General features: G+C 40.8%; 1 protein-coding gene across 1 annotated transcript in view; it reads right to left on the reverse strand.

Annotated features, from left to right (window-relative positions):
* Window positions 1-5,746: 5,746 nt before the first annotated feature.
* Window positions 5,747-20,886, reverse strand: part of CXADR (CXADR Ig-like cell adhesion molecule) — a 43,848-nt gene continuing 28,708 nt past the window's right edge. Inside the window, exon 8 of the mRNA XM_044442106.1 lies at window positions 5,747-6,572. Coding sequence (XP_044298041.1) covers window positions 6,531-6,572 — 42 coding nt within the window. The 3' untranslated portion in view covers window positions 5,747-6,530. The remainder of the gene's footprint in view (window positions 6,573-20,886) is intronic.

Here is a 20,886-nt window from a genome sequence, read left to right on the forward strand (position 1 = left end):
GGTGTTCGTAGGATTTTCTGTCTCAGGGGCCAAACAATCTCGACTGGCTTTGACTACTTGATGGGACAAGAGTGGGAGGCAACATTTGCTGTTCTTCTGCTTTCAAATGGCCATGGAAATCTGTGGAATGTGAAAACAGAGTTGACATGGACCAGGAAATTATGTGAGGTAGGGAAACAACTGGGAGGACAGGAAGATCAGTGAATGGAGAAACATGTACAGGACTACATCAAATTTACTGTGCAATCCTAAATGTTTAAAGCAATTAATGCTGATTTCAATGTGATTACTTCCAAGTAAGTGCATATGTAGGTTTGAAGTCTTACTTCCTAGTACTGTAAATCTGATTGCACTGCAACCCTGCATCATCCAGACAGAAGATAGTTCCAGTATCTGGATCTGCAGAGAAACCTGATGATTAATTTTTTTGGTAATTTAAACAACTAAGATAACCATGCTGGTTCATGAGAAATAAAAAGCCAAAATTCACAGCTGGGCGATACCTTTATTAGAGATCTTGATCAGTCATAATAAAGGTATCCAACTCTGTATTTTGGAACTTGATAGTTGCATTATTATGAGGAAACTTAATATTGTAACATTTGGGGTAGTTTTTATGATTTCAAGAAGATAGAACCCAAGAACTAAAGCCACCTTCAATTGATTTTTTTCCAAATCCAAGAAACTGACAAAATTGTAAATAAAATGTGGAGCTAGATTTATCAGTGGCTTTTTCTGCTTGTCTGGTCCAGGCACCAGGAACACTAAAACATCCTCCAGTCCTAAAATCTCTGTCTAGTGCTGCTGTGCTTGTTGGTGATGGGTGGGATAGCATGGCATACGGTAAATTCCTGCAGTACATTCCTGCACTCTTGCTTGCCAGCATGCCACAATTTGCAATTATCTAGCTAATGTTTAAGGTTCTTTATTTGCTGGCACTTTGCTGGAAAGATGTGAGTTCATTGAAGGTAGTTTTTCAGGATGCACAATTAAACAAGTCATTGGCCTTCTTTATGTAGCAATGCATAGAAGACAGTTAGGTGTTTTTAAATTTAAATAGTTTTTAAATTTTTTATTTAAAGTGACCACAGTTGCAGATATTAATGTCTCTTGCTAAACCTGGCATTCTGTTCCATGCTAGCAATTTGGACCAGTAATTCCTCCTGCCCTTTTTACATTGCCATAGCTATTCTCTCTCGATAGATAGATCTGTCACATTGTAGAGATAATAGTGTTATTAGTATTAATAATCCTCATCATAATGTATATTCAAAAGAATGGCTGCATATGCTGCAGCATATCATGCGTTAATTGATCCTGGGTTAAACAGACCATGCTAACTCACCATGTGATGCAAAGTAGGACACCAAATAACTCATTGAGCAGTAGAATGTATGAACCTGATTTTTGTAATCTCTACAATTTTTCAAAATAGCTGAACTAAAACCACCTTCAACTGATTTAATGTGATTGGGGTGTGTGCATGTGCAGACTTCATAGTCATGTCTTTGTTCAATAAATTGTTTTAATTAATGCGACTTTGATACATGGCTTCAGTTTCCATTTTGCTGATGAGCAAGTTTTTCCCAAAGCTTCAGAAGCTAGTTTCAAAACAGAGAAGAAAAACATTGATTCCCGTAGGAGAGTGCTTTGATATCCATTCTGCACAGTACATTAGGACAATGAAGCTGTTGAATACCTTTGCACATAGATATCTTTGTTGTTGCTCTGGTCAGTTCCATTAGATCAAACAAAAGCGGGGGAGGGCTATTCCACTCCCCTCTAAAAATGCACACACGTATTTTATCTTTCTGCTGCTTATTTTCTTTACTAGCAGCCTCTCAGGAGTATTAAAAACATTTCACTGTAATCCTAAATTACAATCCTGCATTACTTAGCCTAATTTAATAAATGGGCTTCTTCTAAATACCCATTGAGATGTCTAGAAAATAAATGAAAGAAATAAGTAAAATAAAGGGAATTAGATTCTCTTCAATTTGATGGGTGTCTGGCTACTGTAAGCATTTATCTTATCTCATTACATTATTAGCTAAAAACTATTAATCAGGTGATTATCCTGTATATCTGCTCAGATTTTAGTGTATTAGCCATATGACATTCATTTTAGAACAATTGGATTTCCAAATCTTGAGCTGGAACAGAGTATCTTCATTTTGTAATTGGCTACAACTTTCTGTGAACCTTCTTATTGTCATCAGTCCTCCATGATACTGATTGACAAATTCTGATATCATGCAATATTCATTAATATTGCAATTATTTCAGGTTTGGATTTTTTTCTTCAGCCACATACTGCTATCAAACATCATTTTTAGGTCTTTGCATTGCATGCTCAGGTGTATATACCATGCTATATATACTTACCTGAGCTTAAGCCCTATTGAACTCAGTTGCAGTTACTTGTGCATTTACACACACATAAAATTCCACTGTTAAGGATGATACACTGGGATTCAAGCACATTAGTCCATTTCTAAATGGAAAGAGTCAACATGACAACCGAAATTCTGGAATAGTGTCCTCTCCTGCACAGAAGAAACAAGCACACACAGCCTGGTGTGCTCACCTTCACTGTGTAAGAGCTGTGGGGAGCTGATATTCGTGGGATGCAAGTTCAAGTGATGTTGACTGAAACATGAAATGGGTCCAATCAAAAATGGGCTAGAGCTCACTCACAGTGGAACACAAAGCAGATCATAGGCCACTCGTGTAATCATATCAGCCAGTCGCTGTTGACAAACTTGCTGTTTTGTCTTGTACCAGTCAAAACTTCTTAACTGTTTCAAGGCATACCAATGTTCAACATAATCCAAATGAAGAGCCAATCAAGCCACCTCTTGTTGAGGTAGGATCAGAGCTGGTATTAGCAACCTAAATTGATAGAAGCAGTATTCACCACTAAAGCCCCTTCTGCCTTCAATGACAGTGCTGATCCAAGAGCACCCCAAACAATGAACCTGATTCTTTAGCTGGAGAGAACCCCCTTCAGAATAGGTTGAACATCATTTAGCTGGGCATCTCACTACCCACAAGCAGTATCTCTGTCTTGCCCAGTATCTCTTGACTGCATCTATTTATTGGTCTTCGTCCAGTCTGCCAAACAGGACACTTTTCTTCTGGGTTTGATGAAAAGGAGATACAGATCTTGGGTGTACTCTTCATATGATTCTTACCCCACATCTCTGGATTATTTTCCTGAGTGGTTTTGTGAAAATACTGAACAGCAGGGGCCATAAAGTAGAGCTCTGGGGAACCCCATAGCATAAAGGCCAAGGCAATAGTCTCCCAGCACCAGCTCCTGGAATCAACCATCCAAATAGGTGTGGAATTGACTACACCACAGTGCTTTCAGCACTCAGTCTGGACAACCAATCCAAAAGGACACTATAGTAGATGGTACCAAAGGCATACCAAGGATATATAGTATGGAATGTTTGGTGGGAATCAGTGAAAAGTGGATGCCCTGAACTGCACAAGCAGAAGGGCTTTCTGCTAAGGCACCATTGGATTCAGTTGCTTACTAATATGCAAGTCTTTAAGGTATCCCGATGTTACTCCCCAGCATTTGGCTGTCAGGAGGGTAGGCCAACATGATCCAAAGATGTGCACATTTATGTTTATATCCCACAGAGCTCAGTGCTGAGCCCATGGCTTCTGCCACCACCTTCACTCACATAACCACCATGTAAGGAAAGTAGGCTGCACTGAGCATCTGGGGTGAGTGAAGATTTGAGTCTTCCCAATCCCAGCATTCAATTATAGCACACTGGTTCTTTATCCTACCTTTTGATGCAGCAGGTAGCTTGTGAATTTTTACACACGAGCCCCGCCTCTATTTTCTAACAAAATTACCTATTGAGAACTTTCAGTGCAGCACTAGTCCTGTTGCCTGGTTTTAAACTTATTTCTACCCCATGTCCAGACAATCTATCTATCTATCTATCTATCTATCTATCTATCTATCTATCTATCTATTTATTTCAGTCCTATCGCACCCCACAGTCAAAGCTCTCTGGGCAGTTTACACAGCCCATAAAAACAGATGATAAAACTGCAATCAAAGTATCATAACATCAGAAAATATTAAAAAGATTAGAATAGCTAGAATACGTAACAGACAATAACAAGGAATGACAACAAAAAGAGAACACCACACAATTGTAATTGAACATTCAAGTTGAACAAGCAGTTTGGGGAATGGGCTAGAAGAAGAAATGATTGTATTTCTACACCATCCTATAGACCCACACTACTTATAAAAATACTGGAGAAAACAACACCTGTGTAGAAGCAGCAATTTCCTCTGGCTGAGCATCTTTAGAAGTTCCTGTGTTGAGGCCCCACAGTGTTTTCATAAATAGTAGAAATTTAAAACAGTTGGGGAGGAAAGTAAATACCAGCTGATGTGAAAGAAATTCATAAAAGCTGTTTAAATGCTTGTCTTTCTGGTTCATGAGCATATTAAGCTGGATCCAGATTTAGGCACAAATAACCAGACTGGTAAAAGCAGACCACCCTGTTCCCTCCTCTTCAACACAGCTCCTTGAGCCTCTGAAAATGCTGCAGGGGTGGTGGGGAGAAGAATCAGGCGCAGGTACTTTGATTACATTAATTTTACATCTACTGTAGACAGATTCTGGATAGCATAGAGGGGCTGGCTATACTGACACGTGGCTCCCAGACCTTTGCTTTTTAAAAAAATTTAATGATGTAGGTCTCACAGGGAAACACGATTCCAAAGTGTGCGCACATTCATAGATATACTGTTAACTCCTAACAAGAGACTCGGTAGCAATTATAGCATTAGCCAATTATTGCGTCAAGCTTGCATACATGATCTTTGTTTCAATTCATTAGCCTTGTTTTATTTTGACATCTTTGGCTTCATTGTATCAAATCCCACACCCACCAGAGAGAGAGAGAGAGAGCGAGCGAGCATTAGCGTGTGCACCCTGCCAGTTTATGACAGCACTCTTCAACTTCTTAATTCACAACAGTTTGATCAACTTCAGGAGATCTATTTCCAATCCAGACGTTTAAAGATTGTAGCTTTTCTGAACATGCACATTTTCTGTGAATGAATCACCATGCACACAGAAGGACATAATCCCTGGTAATAAACTATCCCCTTTTCACTTGAAAGAGCAACACACACCACTCAAACAAAGAATGAACAGTTAGCTGAATGGAAGGTTATTACATTAGCTCACTCAGCAGTCTAGCTCAGAAAAATTGAGCTTTAGAGATAACCACAGTTATCCCAGCAGGGGGTTTAGGATGTGAATGTCTTTCTCAATGCTTTGTACCTGACATTATATATTCGATTATATTTTTTATTGGGGAGCAGGAGTCAACTTGTGACCATCTAAATGTTGGCCTTATCAGAGCCAAAGGAGAATAACAGAAAGATTCAGGATGATGAAAATTATGCAACAAAAGATCTGGAGGGCTACTTCTCCTCCTCTGTGGTACATGCTATAAATGATGCAAGTCAAACAAGGACCAAGTTTTTGCCTGTATCCTAACTGGGTACAGATTCACCCCTCACAATTTCTTGTATCAGTGAAATAAAACTCTACATTTTTATTTCTAGAATAGATGTCCACCTCAAAACATTACTTTTTTCATTTTAAAATTACTTTCACACAATCAAAACATCAAGCCAAAATCCATTCCACTGCAATGAACTAGAATCAACTTCATAATAAAGAAGCGTGCTAACAAATGTGTCCTAAATGCTTTTATTTTATTTTTTATTTTTTAGCAAAAATAGTTCAGAACCTACAAAATGCTATGACCCACTCACTGATAAGAAAATGTCATGGAGAGCTCATTACTCAATTGGCTTCCTATTTGTCTCAAAGCCGAAAGTTCCTGGTAGAGACAGTATATAAGTGTACTGAAAATGTCCTCAGAGCACAATTCTTAGCATTTTATAAATAAACATATGTGTAAATTAAACAAATGATTGTGAACTATCATCCAACTCATTAGAATCATCATGTATGTATAACTGATTCTATATCCATGTAGAATTTTATTTTGTGTATCTTGTAAGACTTACAAGGCACAATGTTTTGAAAAAAGTTTATAAAAAGTAGTCAAATCATTTCCATAAAATTAAAAAGAGCACAGTATTTAGTATAAAAGGCACACATTGTTTCAAACATACTAATTCATTGCCAAGTGTAATTCAAAATTATATGCAATTCAATTGAATTAACTGAATACAGAACTGCAAGCTACTTTATTTTATGGGTTAACCTTTTCAAGGTGCATGTCTATCCAATGCTGTTGGGCATTTTCAGACATTTCATGTCTAGCATTCTTTAAATAAAGAAATTGTTAAAGAATGCTTTTGTAAACATTTGGGAGGCAAAATGTTACCCATATAAACTTAGTCTACTTTACCATCTTGTCTGTAGACTCTAAAAGACAATAATACAATATACAGTACTTCATTTGCTCCATAACTTGAAATTCATGATATAAATGCTGTTTCTTCAAGTTTATACCACTGTTAGGTCACCCATCCTGTATGCGTGGTCATACTACAATAGAAAAAATATTAACAATCAATAAAACACTTAATATATTCAACAGATTATTATAAATCCATTGGTCTTAACAAAGGAAAGTACATTTTAACAGAATTTCAGAATGAATCTGTTTTCATTCAGAAAGACTGAAACTTGCCACATACTTTATGAAGGTCAATGGCAAAGCAAGTTTAACAATTCCAGGAAAATAATAGCAACAGTTTAAGCTATCTCATGAATATTTCTCTGGAATCTTTATAACCAAGGCAGTATAGTACTTAATGAACAATGTCATCTTTTTTTCTTGTATGCTAGAACCCTCGATTTGTGAGGATTTGATAACCTCTGCCCTCAAACCAAGCAGAGGACATTGTCTGGAATTTCAGTGCTGTACAAAGCCTGCCAAGTGGAATATGTGTTAAATTCTCAAATGACTTGGCCAGGGAAGAGTTATTTTCAGACAAGATAAGGAAGAAAAGTCTAGCTTAACTGGCTTTTTTAAACTCCAATTTACATCAGCCATGATTGCTTTGATTTTAATTTGATCCTTAGAAAAGAGTGCATGGAAATTTTATAACTAAGTTAAAATTTTAGAATCCTGAAACTGAATCAAAACCAGTTACTCTTTAGCCATTTCTAAAACAAAACCACAAAAGATGTTGTTTCATGAACCAACAGATACCTTTGCTCACCAGTATGAATCAATCGTTTACTAACATCTTATCTACCCTAACTTGTAATTGGAATAAAGTCCATTTCTGTTTGCAGCAGATGAGTAAGTATGTTTTGAACCCACTCAAATATAATAATGTTTCATATCCACCAGTTTTATGTTCCATTCACCATCTGGTGAATTCTCACCATCTGGCTATTGTCTTGTCCAAAATTGCCTGGAGTACCAAATTTTTCTTTCTAGTTCCAGGTAAGCATTCCATAAGCAAAATTTCAATCTCCAAAACATAAAATTTGTTCTATGGTATGGTCTTCAACTCTCCTCATGTGCCAAGGTTTTTCTTTTTCTTTTTTTCCTTTTTTTAAAGACTTCTTGATGCTATTTAGTACATAATTTCTCTGTCTTACAAATACCAGGGCGATGGGGGTGGGGCTTTCAAAAACATTATCATTCCAAAAATATCTAAATTATCTGAAAAATTAAATCCCCTGCATAAAAATTAAATCCCCCTGTATAATATTAATTATACAAAAATTGAAAGGAAAAAGGAGCTATGTTGAGACTTATGCTCAGAACAAAGTAATATTCATAGGCACTGCTTGTTCTCTTCAAACTACTGATTTTTTATTTAAAAGATAGCATGTTGCTTTGTTTTGAGATACATCTCAGAGCTTTTCTTTTCAGTTCTTGACATATGAACTGGAATACAAACGATTAAGATTCATCAGCATGTAATGGTTGTAGCTGAATATTTCAGTGTGTTCAAATGTGGACAAAATCCAATGGGAACTTATATCTCCAATCCTCTCATACTGTGCCAATTCTGCTGGGCAAGTAGCCACCATCACTTGCACAATAGCACTTCATAACCTCTAGGGCAGTCTAAAATAAGCAGAGATGTTTGTATATGGAGGAATCAGGGCAGTGGAGCTCACAAATGTTTCTGCTTGTTTTCCCTATGAAGTGCTATCCCTTGCGTACACTTGCCAAAAGAATTGGCAGGACCCACCACTTACAGAAGGGAACTGGCAAGGTACAAAGCAATTGTTAAGGGCCTAAATGTCCCTTGGGATTCTGCCCATAAAATCAGTTTAGATTCTGTAAACTATCCAAGACCCTTTTTCACTTCCCCAGTGAAGCCAGTTCAAATTATTCAATGTGGAGAAGATCAATCTAAATGGTACAGAATTCTCTTTTTATTTTCATACAACACTTCACTATTACATACAGGTGATATGCTTTTGATCTCTCAATAGGAAGTTTTGTACATAAATCTTCAGTTTGTTTTTTAAAGGGTAAAGAAAAGGCTTTTTTTAGTGCTGATTTGCATTATAAAATTACCTGATGTTGGTTAAAGGGGGGCAGGCTAGTTCACATTATGAAACATAAATTATGTTTTTAACAGGAAAACAAATCATTCTTAGGGATCAGATCATTATAAAAAATAGCAGATGTTGGAGAATTGCTTGTACTTCTGAATCACATTTCCAAAGTAAAATTGAAGGACCAGGTGGAAAGCAGATGATGCAATTAAATGCTCAATGTTACTTGTACAGCCATACCTGTAATTCCCCTTGGGATATTTCAATACAAATTGGAATTTTAAAGTAAAACATTTTCCATTTTTAGAGTTCCTCTTTTCCTGCAGTGCATATGGCTCTTGGTTTCCTTTTGTAATAATTTTAAAATAACTGATCTTCTTCCTTATAATTTTGCTCTTTATCAAATTCTACATACATATTCTAAGGACACCTCATCTAGTTCAGTAGTTTACAAAGTAATTTACTTATCTGAAGGGCTCCTTACAACTTTTATTTATTTATTTACAGCGTTTCTACCCCTTTCTTAACAGTGTCTCAGGATGGCTTACAACATAATCAAATAAGCAATAAACAAACAGAAAAAGTACAATCCACATAATACAATAAAATAAGGTATAATGCAATGAATTAGATAGAATGTGGCTAAGCATGAGAATAAAAGTAGTAAAAAATTAAATATTAAAATGTCAGGTAAATAAAAAGGTTTTTACCTGGTGCCAAAAAGAATATAGGTTCTCCCTTACCTGCATGCAAAATAGACCCCAATGGCTGACTTGAATAGTACGTCGTTACAAAAGAGCCTACAACAGCTTCGATACATAGCCAGGGTCTAAATGCTTTGATATATTCAGTGTAAACAGTTCTACATAGGGACTTTGTGCTGCAATGGAGGGTTAACTACATAGTTGTATGATCCCTTCATTCACTGTCACATGGGTGAAGTCATGCACTAATGCAACAGATTTGCAGCACAGTGCTAAAGTGTGACTTAACTCACTCACACTTCATTGGGTCCAATCAGACTCTACTAGTATAAAGCTGAAAACCAGTCAACAACTTTAATGCCCATGCTTTTATTGCTTTATCCATGCCGTTAACTAGCACCTGAGCCTAATCACGGGAAATTAGAAGCAGGGTAAAAGCAGGTTGCTTACATGTAACTGATGTTCTTCGAGAGGCCATCTGTGCATTCACACATATGGGTGCTGCGCCTGCGCAGTGCCTAGGCAGGAAGATGAGAAAGCTTATGGTTTTTGGCAGGAAAAACTCCACTCCCTCCCCCCACAGTATAAATAGAGCGGAGCGTCTGCCATTTTACTCAGTCTTGAAGACCGACGTTCGCCCCCTAGTAGAGAATGACAGTACCACAGCAAGCCACATCGGTACCGTAAGATTAGTATGGAACCGATATAAAACACCATGTGGGGCCAGCGGGTGGGTTGTGTGAATGCACAGATGGCCACTCGAAGAACATCAGTTACAGGTAAGCAACCTGCTTTTCTTCGTCGTGGCCTCTGTGCATCACACATATGGGTGATTAGCAAGCTTACCAGACTCAGAGGAGGGAGGTGTCGTCACTGAAGAATGGCAGAGAGCACTGCTCTGCCAAAGAAACAGTCCTGTCTGGCGCGCACATCAAGCCGATAATGCTTGGCGAAAGTACACGGAGCAGCCCAGGTTGCGGCTCTGCAAATATCTTGAAGCGGAACACCTGCCACAAAAGCCGACAAAGTCGCTACTGCTTGCGCAGAATGGCCCCTCAGAAGTGTAGGTAAGTCCATCCGAGCCAACTGGTAGGCCAACACAATGGTCTGCACAATCCATTTAGATAATCACTGAGATGAGACTGGAGAACCTTTGTCATTATCAGCATATTTAATGAAAAGTCTGTTAGAATTCCGAAAGGATTCTGTATAAGATCTGTAAAAAGCAAGGCAGCGCCGAACATCAAGTGTATGGAGAGAGCACTCAATTGGAGTCGATGGAGTTGGAAAGAATGCAGGCAATGTGATATCCTGATTCAAATGAAAAGATGTAGCCACCTTAGGAAGAAATGTTGAGTCCATTCAAAGAACCACTTTTTCTTTGTGGAAGTTCAAAAATGGTGGATCTATGCGTAGAGCGCAAAGCTCACTGGTCCTTCTGGCTGAAGTAACTGCAACAAGGCAGTTTTCCATGATACAAGACGTAGATCCACCATCACCAGAGGTTCAAAGGGTGGTTTTGTTAGCGCTTGGAGTACAACAGAAAGACTCCAAGTTGGCGTGACCGGGCAAATTGACGGGTGTAGATTCTGTACTCCTTTAAGAAAATGACGAATCAGAGGTTGAGAAAAAACCAATGAGCCTTGTAGGGTACCACAGAAATGTGAGATAGCAGCCGTGTAAACCTTTACAGACGAAGGCTTAAGTCCCAAACAGTGAAGTTCGAACAGAAATTGTAAAACGTTCTCAATGGATGCCGATTCCGGAGAAAAGGAATGACAGTCGGCAAAGGAGGAAAATCTTTTCCATTTTGCTGAGTAAGACAGGCGTGTAGAAGGTCTTAGTGCAGATTCGAGAATCGCTCTGATATCAGGATGTAAAAACGTCGAATCCGAGACGGGTACTGTCGATCCCGAAGGAGGAGTTGGTCGCGTATGCCGTTGAGGAGAGGATCCAGTGAATCAAGACGGTAATGGAACCGATAGAGAGACCGAATCTAGCGAATGCTCCACGCTGTCAGTTTGAGTGAGGCTAGGTCTGGGTGTCAGATTGCTCCGTTGCACTGCGTCAATAGATGAGGGACCGGTGGAAGTCGACGGAAAACACCTTTGGACTGATGGAGAGCAGTGAACCAGGGTTGCCTCGGCCACCATGGGGCTATCAAAATCCCTGTAGCATTGTCCTGGACAATCTTCGATACCACCTTAATCAGAAGGGAAACTGGAGGAAACACGTAGAATAACAGGTTGCTCCAATCGATCATGAGGGCATCTCCCCTTGAGTTTTGTCCGATACCCGCTGTGGAGCAAAACAGTTTGCATACCCTGTTTGTTTGGGTAGTGAACAAGTCTACGTCTGGGTATCCCCATAACTGGAATACTTGGTGCAAATTGTCCGGTCCAACTCCCACTCGTGGGTCGTTGACATCTGCCTGCTCGGTGTATCCGCTTCTACGCTGTCGGCCCCTGCAAGGTGCACCGCCAGTAGCATTATGTCCTGTGGGATGCACCAATCCCAGATCTGCATTGACAATCAGGCCAAGAGCGGAGACCTCGTTCCACCTTGCTTGTTGACGTAAAAGACAGCAGCCATTTTGTCGGATGCAATCTGCACAACTTGGCTGTGTATAACAGTTTCGAAGGATTTGAGAGCGTTGAAAATCGCCAGAAGTTCGAGGAAATTGATATGTCTCCCCACTTCCTGTCGGTTCCAAGTTCCTTGGACCTGAAGTCCTGCACATGCCGCACCCCATCCGATGAAGGACGTGTCGGTGTACAATGTCACAGTTGGATGGGGCTGATGGAACGGAATGCCTGTAGACAGTTTGCATGTAAAAGTCCACCATATCAGGGAGTGAAGGACTGAGGATGGGATCCGAAGAAGCCTGGTTTGTAGGTCCCGTTGCAGGTGAAACGATCTGTTGAAGAACAACTGAAGTAGCCGAAGTTTGAGTCTTGCGTAAGGCACAACGGCCACTGAGGCCGCCATGTGCCCCAGTAGTCTTTGTATGGTGACGGCCTGCACTGTCCTTAGTCATCGGATTCGATGGATGTGGGCACACAGCATGGCTCCGCGGGATGGAGGAAGAAACGCTCTTTGTAGAATGGAGTCGATACGCTCCCTGATGAAATCGCTGACCTGTGTAGGGGTAAGTGACGATTTCTTAAGATTAATGCATAGTCCAAGGTTATCAAGCAAAGTACAAGTCACATGGACAGCCACAAGGAGGTTGGCCTTAGTCTGTGACACAATGAGCCAATCATCTAGGTAGGGGTAGACTTATACACCCCGAAGCCGTAGGTGGGCGCATACTGGAGCCATGCATTTTGTAAAGACTCTCGGTGCCATAGCTAGACCGAATGGGACCACACTGAATTCAAAAATATCGGATCCAACAGTAAATCGCAGGAAGCGTCTATGGGAAGGATGGATAGAGATATGAAAATAAGCACCCTTCAAGTCCAATGAGGCGAACCAATCCCCTTTTTTCAGCAATGGAAGGATATTCTGTAAGGTGGTCATCCAGCACTTCTTTGGTTTAATGTATCTGTTGACATTCCTGAGATCCAGGAAAGGTCGAAGACCACCGTCCCGTTTGGGGACCGTAAAATATCAGGAATAGAATCCGTGAAGCCCATCGGTGCGGGAAAGCTGTCGAATCGAACCTTTATGAAGAAGTTGGTAGACCTCATCGCACAGAACCGAAGATGGTGACGTAAATCAAATAGGGCTCGATGGTGGAACGATGTTGAATTCTATTCTATATCCAAGCTGAATGATGGACAACACCCACCTATCAGATGTAATGGTCTCCCAAATGGGGAGTCGGTTTTGAAGCCGACTCCCGAAAGGGAGAGGGGAAGGTGGGGAATGGAAAGATGGATTGGTTCGCCAGGACCGTCAACGAGGGCATTTCTCGGAGTCGAAGCGCTGACAGCCCTGAGAGAAGCGCTGCTGGGGCTGTTGCCTTCTACGCAGCTGCCTCTGCTGGTAATGTTGGTGGGGTTGGTACTGTTGGCGTCCATAAGGCCTGGACCATGACCACTTACATTTAGTTTGTGGGAGCTCCATGCGACGCACTGTCATGCAGGATTCGTGGATGGCTTTGAGTTTTCGATCGGTCTTCGAGTGGAAAAGACCAGTGCCATCGAATGGCATCTCCTCTATCTTCCGCTTCATCACCTCAGTAAAATTACAATTTCTGAGCCACGCATGTCGTCGTAAGGAGATAGCACTGACCATGGCCCAAGAGTCAGTGTCCACGTGATGTCTTGCTGTGGACAACTGCTGTATGGCGACTTGCATCACCTCTTTTATAAAGACCCTGGTTAGATCTGCCTGTTGGTCCGGAAGGGAGGAGGCAACGTTATCCAGCTTCTACATTATAAAGTACTGGTAACATGCCAGAGTCGCTTCATAATTCGATATGCGCACGCTGAGTCCTGCAACCGCATAGACACGACGTGCAATCATATCAACTTTCCTCCCTTCTTTATCTCGGGGTGTTATATGGCCCCGAGCCTCCCTGCCCTGGGACGACTCGACCACCACAGAGTTGGGCTTAGGGTGGCACAGCAAAAATGGAATATTTTCCTCTCTGACCCGGTACATAGACTCGTACCGACGAGATGTCGCTTGTGGTTGTGCCGGTTGGTCCCAGGGCTGGACCATTGCCTGGCGGAGCGTGGTAATTAGCGGCAAGGCAATGGTTGTGGACTGTTCTCCCCAGATGATATCATAAAATCGGTCGGTGCTGGGGCCGGGGCGATGGTAGGCCTCTATTTCCAGTGACCGAACCAGACGAGAGACGAGTTCCGAGAAGGAAACATGAGGCTCGTCCAGGGATCCAGGGTCTTGGGAAGTGATGACCACATCCAGGGACGTGGAGTCTACTTCCGACTCGTCCAAGTCCTGGTGGTAGCGGTAGTGTTCGCTAGACGAGGACGTCTCAGGAGAAGGTGGAGGTCTTCGTTCCGCATGGCCGGACGTGGACGACGCCTCTCTCGGGATCGATGGTGAACGACGGTCATGAGGGTAATAGGCATAGGGTGGATAGCCACTCCAGCCAGGAAAACCACCATAACCCGGCATAGGCCAGTCATCCCCCTGGCGTTCCAATGAGCGGCTCCAAGCCTAGGTGGCGACTGTGTTCTCTCAGGTGGCCCAGCAGTAGGCATCGGAGTCAGAGAATGCTGTCCCGGTGGGGAATCTCTAATTTCTCCGTCGGAGATGGACTTCTGAAGTGGTGGCTCCGGTGGGGGAGACACGCTCTCAGGCCGAGGCACAGGCCTGGGGGATCCCAGCGGAGTCACCTGCATCGCCATTTGCAGGGTCAGTCCCGGGGGAGTCGTACCGTAGCGGCGGTCGGTACAGAGAACGCTGACGAACCCGAGTACTGGTGCTTGGGGCGGTCGAGTTTCTTGCCCTTATGGGTCGCCTTAGCCACCTTGCCTTTCCTCGGCTTCTTATGCACGGAGGATTTGTCCAGTTCCGAGTGCTTACGCTTCTCCTTTTGCTTAGTTGGAGGAGAAGGTAGCTGTTGCGCTTCCATGGAAGCAGCGCCTTCGTCTGAAGGACGCTGCGGTGGCGCGGCTGATGCAGAGGCAGGGCGCTTAGAGGGCACGGCTGAAGCAGAGGCAGAGTGCTGCGGTGGTACAGCTAAGGAAGGGATAGGCCTTGGGACCAAGTGGTCTAATTGGAGCAAGGCCTGATCCCAAAGCAGCTTACAGAGACAATTCTCCCTATTTTTCCTGGCCTGTTTAGTAAAGGCCAGGCAATGCCCACACTTGTCGGTCCTATTCCCCTCGCCGAGGCAGAGGAGGCATAAATCGTGCGGGTCAGCATGAGACATTTTGGAGCCGCACTCACTGCACTTGCGGAATGCCGTCTGCTGTGCCATCGCGAAAAAGAAGAAAGAGATGATAGTACAGAGGGTAAGAATAATATTTTTGGATTTTTTTTAGATAGAAGAACTACAACGAGGAAGAGGAGAAAGAACTGGAATATAACGAGAAATGAGGTAAGCAGAAAAAGGTATAACTGTAAGGAGCACAAGGCGAAAAATCTAGCGAGAGACGTTAACAGGCACGAGGCACAGTGAACGGCGGTCGCAGAGACTGAGTAAAATGGCGGACGCTCCACTCTATTTATACTGTGGGGGGAGGGAGCGGAGTTTTTCCTGCCAAAAACCATTAGCTTTCTAATCTTCTGGCCTAGGCACTGCGCAGGCACAGCACCCATATGTGTGATGCACAGAGGCCACAACGAAGAATAATGAATAGTAAACGAAGGCAAAAGAAAATCAGATGTGAAAAGTGAAAGAACATTAACAAAGTATGCTAGCTAAGAATAAAACAAACATAGATATTTACTTTATACAGAAGCTACCATTCTTCTTCAAAGTTAATGCAAACATAATTACAGTGCTTTTTAAGAACCTGAATGTAACAAGCATTCTGTAACATGCACCATAAGAAGACATGTACTAGAAACAAGACTAAGCAGAACACCCTGGTTAGCAAGATTTTGGTTTCCTAACAAATTGCCTAGTACATGGATTTTTACTGTAGAATTTTCTGAGTCAATAAAGTCACCTCTTCCTGTTTTTAAGCGGAAAATAAGGAATAATAAATATCTTAACTTTTTTGTAAAATTCATAAATTCAGAGTGTACAGCCTTCTCACAAGAAAACTTCTACCAAATATTCATTTTATTTGGTACATTAAGACCTGTCTCATGAATTTATATCTTCCTAGAAGAGCAGTGAACCAAGAAACATGTCTCCAAATGCCTTAGACGAATTCACTCTTTTTATAACACAGAACTGACATTTCTGTTACTTATTCTTATTTGTATCTGGGGTGTATTTTATGACAACTGGTGCTTCAGGTAACTGAGGAGGATGACATATCTGTTTCGGGATAAAGTAACTTATTTCACATGGTCAAATGTTAGATGACTGAGTGCATAATGCCTTCATTCACCCTAGCCATCCTTATTTTCATGTCATTGCTATGTTATGTGAAGAATTCTACAGTTATTTCATCCTAAAATTTGGAAATTATCACTACATATTATTTGAGTAAATAAAGATCCTATATATTCAAGATGTACACATTTTCTAAATTAGTTTTCTAGAATTTATAAAAACTCAACAAGGGATAGAAGGGTAATGAAAATTAAACAGAACCAAATAGGTTTTTGACTGGATCAGTTTGCACGACCTATTCATCTTTATTGTTACCACACAGAAAAAAAATATTTGAAGTTATCTTTCATGAATTAGCAAAGCAAATTATTTCTCAATACCAAACCTTTAAGGTTGGCATACAATTCCTTGAAAATGGGATATGACAGAGCTAGGGATGTTGCTGGACTTCAATCTCCATCAGGCCTAGTATGGCCAGTGGGCATGGATGATTGAAGCTCGAGTCCAGCAGCATCTGGAGGGCTAAGCCCTATCATATCCTAAACTGTGCTACAAGGAAGCACATATTATTTTCTGTCTCCGCCCTAAAAGTTATAAGTAAGTTTGTAGTATCATAAAAATATGCACACAAAATTTGCACATAGTTCAAATAGAATGCAACTACCACGTTTGAATAATCCAATTAAAGTGAATTTATTATTCCATCATGGTAGTGACCATCCATTAGAAGGATTGAATGTACTAGCCATATACTTTTCTGCTTTTTCTACTTTTCTGAGAAAGTTTTGTAATTATTATAGGTAATACTAAAGATGCACCTTCTGCTTTGACAATCAAACGTACTAACAAGAAAATGGGTTGGAAGTGTCATTAATAAGGAATTAGTTGGGGAAATGTTTTTAAATGTTATGGATCCTTTGCTTTAAGAAGCCTTATGTCAAAGCCCACAGAAGAATCATCTTTCCTCATTCACTAAACTCAAAAGCTATCAAAACTTTGAACATAAAATATGGTATAAATGAACTAGCATACTAGACATTTGTATTTTTGATACATTTTAACAAGAGTATAACCCAGCATATACTTTGTTTTCACAAAATTATTTAAGCAGTACTTCTTTCCTCACTTGTTTCAAACATTGTTACAAATAATTATAATGTATAAACATAATTCTACATTTCTTAAAGGAGCATTTTAACTGATATTAAACAACATTTATTTCAGGCAATTAACTATGAACTTAATCTCCTAATATTTTTAGATTATACCTTTTGTAAAGCTGGTACTTGTCCAAAGGAACTGAGGGACTAGGTCCCTCCTTTTATGCAGACTTCTGGAAGGGGCAGGGCTCCCGCCAATTCTGTGACACTGAGATTAATTTGCACACACAATTGAAAGTTGCAGAGAGAAGTTGACCTCAAAAGGGGTAGTGAGGGTCCACTAAATTTGAAGCATTGCTTTGACAATTCTCAGTGTTCTCCACCTTTTTCATAATTCCCCAAGAGCTATGAGCTATGCAAGTTTGCTCTGTTCTAGGCCTTGCGCTGAGCAGCAAAGCCCTTATGTGTGATTGCATGGAGACCACAAAGAAGAACCTGGAAGACTGATCCCATCATATATTTTGAGAAGCAGTGAATAAGGCACTCAGGCAGGGGCAGCATTAATATGTTGCTGTTTTTGTATATCTGGTCCATCCTGCCACCAGTTTCAGCCACTGATGCCCAAGGGGCACTTTGAAGTGACCATCACTGGCCTATTACCACCACCACCACCCTTTTTGGTGCAGGGAGATGATAGAAATGCATGCAATAGAGATGTTGTTCTTTTTAATCACTCTTTTGCAGGCATGCACTGACCAGCTGCCCACAACATGGAGTTCTGCTGGTCAATGTCCTGTTAAATTCCTGCAGTCCAACTGTGATAGGTAACATCCGTGGACATTAACAAAGTGAAGCTGCATGTAGATTAATTTGCACATACAATTGGAAGTTGCAGAGAGAAGTTGACCTCAAAAGGGGTGATGAGGGTCCACTAAATTTGAAGCATTGCTTTGACAATTCTCAGTGTTCTCCACCTTTTTCATAATTCCCCAAGACCTTAGAGAAGGGATATACATCCAGAAAAGGGAGATATATATCCCACCACCTTTTGTGAACAATTTTGAGAGCTGCCAAAAGAAAGTGTTCTTTTTTACAATCTTATCTAGTAAATCTGAGCTTTTATAATAGGGAATTATAGATGTCATGGTTACATATGGCACTTGGGTATTGGTAGAGCAGCTGGCACTGACAGTGGCCAAAGTTCTCAAAAAAAAAAAAAAAAGTGGGAGGTCTTCATGGTTGGAGCTGCACAAGCCTCTATAACACCATCTGGAAGATCCCAGAAGGAGAGTGAGAATACTGCAAAGCAAGCCCAATTGCCTGTGTAGAATATCAACAATCCACATGGCATAACTAATTTGGATGGTGGGTTGCCATGTTGTGCAAACTCATCCATTAGTTCAAACTTCAATCAAGGTATTCCACAGTGGAGGGAAGATATCTTCTATTGGCAACATAAGAAATTACCTTACATCAGTTAAGACTACTGGTCTACCTAATCCAGTGTTGCCTGATCTAACTAAGGATACCTCCCCGCAGAGTTTCAGGCAGAGAATTTCCCCTTACCTGATCCTGATTATTATTTTTTAAACTGGAGATACTAGTGACTCAACCTGGAAGCTTCTGCATGTGGAGTATGTTTTGTAGTACTGAGTGGTTATGTAACAGGAGGAGGAAGAGCAGCAGTAGTGGTGGCGGTGGCAGCAAGTATTAAATTCTCTCACACTCTCTTATAGGAACCTATCAGAATCATGGGCAGCTTCAAATATAAAGTCCTATCTTAAGTATTCAGTGTTTGCTCTGACAGATTAATCAGACCAACTTTAACGTTTGTTACTTCAATCTTCATCATTTTACCTTCTTTACCTGCCTTCCCTAGCCTGGTGCCCTCCAGAACTGCTGGACTACAGACCTCACCATCTTCAGCAGGAGTAACTATTGGCTGAGGTCCCCATTTAGCCATCAAAGTCCAAGACTTCATCTGTTTTGAAAGCAGAGGACTTCATCACTGAACAGCAGGTCCTCTATACGGGAACTGGCCTCCTGTGACAATCCAGTGAAAGGTAGCTACACATGCCTCCACAGTGCCACTGCTCTGCCCATTGCCTTGGCATCACCATCAGCCTGGCCAAGCTCTGTTGATTTGTTGGTGGGAGAACTGGGATGCTTACACTTGGAAAACTCTGGCCAACTTCCTGTGATTTTCCAACAGACAGTTGGAAAGGGACCCCATTTTGTCTAATTGGAAGAGCTGATAATGTGTCATTACTACTTGGTAGCTGTAAACATGGAGGCTGAAGGCAGCAAAGGGATTGTTACACTGCCCCAACAGATCCATGTGACAGCCTATCCCTCAACTCCCTTAAATAATTATGGGACTGTTAAAAAAGCCAGGATTTTCCTTTAATTTATTCGGAGCCCAGGAAATAAGACTTGATTTCTTAAGAGCCTGCTTTTCATATAATTGTATTTAGATAAGTTGAGAGGGTTTCACACTAGATAACAGGCACTACTTTGATAGCCAGTATGGTATGGTGGTTAGAGTGTTGGACTGGGGACTTGGGAAATTCAGTTTCTAGTTTTCAATTCAGCCATGAAACTCATTGGCAGCCAGTCACAAATCATCAGCCTAACCTATGTCACAGAAGTGGTTGTTGTGAGAATATGGAGCTATGTATGCCACTCTGGGTTCCTCAAAAGAAGAAAAAAGGCAGGATACAAATGCAATGTAAGAAGATAACATAAAGATGTAGAGAAGGGAGGGAGGAAAGAGACAGCTTTCCTTTCATCTATACTTGATTCTACAGAAAACATTCATCCATATTCCTTTGTACAATACATGATTTAAACAGAAAAATTGCTGTGGACTAATTTCTTAACATTGAATGTTGGTAGATTCAGACGAGGGCAAGCTGCTCATTTGGTTTTTGGCAAATGTTTTGCAACTTTTAATTCCCTGAGCTACACAAAGAAGTAGAAATTAACAAAATTTATGAATATCACTCTTCATTGACACATTTATATGATCTTATGAATATTTACATGTATAGTGACACGTCATATGCAAATCCTCAGGGACAAGTGATTTCCATTTAGATTTAAAATTATATAAAATGCATTTAACTCAAATATAAAGTTATTCTAATTATTAAGAGCTCACTTAGTATACAAGTAACACATATCGACTAAGTCTTGATTACTCAAAGCAAAAAGAAAACCTCAAAATCCAAGCTGGGTTTGCTGTTTTTTCTCTTCTACAGCAGTCTTCTTAAAGCTGTTATACAGAGAAGGAACTGGGGAAACAGCTACATTTGCACTCTAGAACAGTGCATTAGTATAGTTGATGGTCATACCATTTAATGGTTGCTAGGTTAGAGTACTTCTACAAAACAGCAGAGACTATTAACTATAGATTGCTATCTATTATACTCACATTAAGTTATACATTAACTGTTAATCATACAGTAACAAATGTATAAACTGCCTGCTTCCAATTTACTTTATATTGTTAGTGTTCCATTTGCACCTATCCAAGCACTGAGAATCATTTCAGGCAGCTACAGGAATATTGCCCATTTCATTTTCTTTGATTTAGTTGG

The sequence above is a fragment of the Varanus komodoensis genome, unplaced genomic scaffold, assembly GCF_004798865.1.
Source record: "Varanus komodoensis strain SLA01 unplaced genomic scaffold, ASM479886v1 scaffold4, whole genome shotgun sequence".
NCBI lineage: Eukaryota > Metazoa > Chordata > Lepidosauria > Squamata > Varanidae > Varanus > Varanus komodoensis.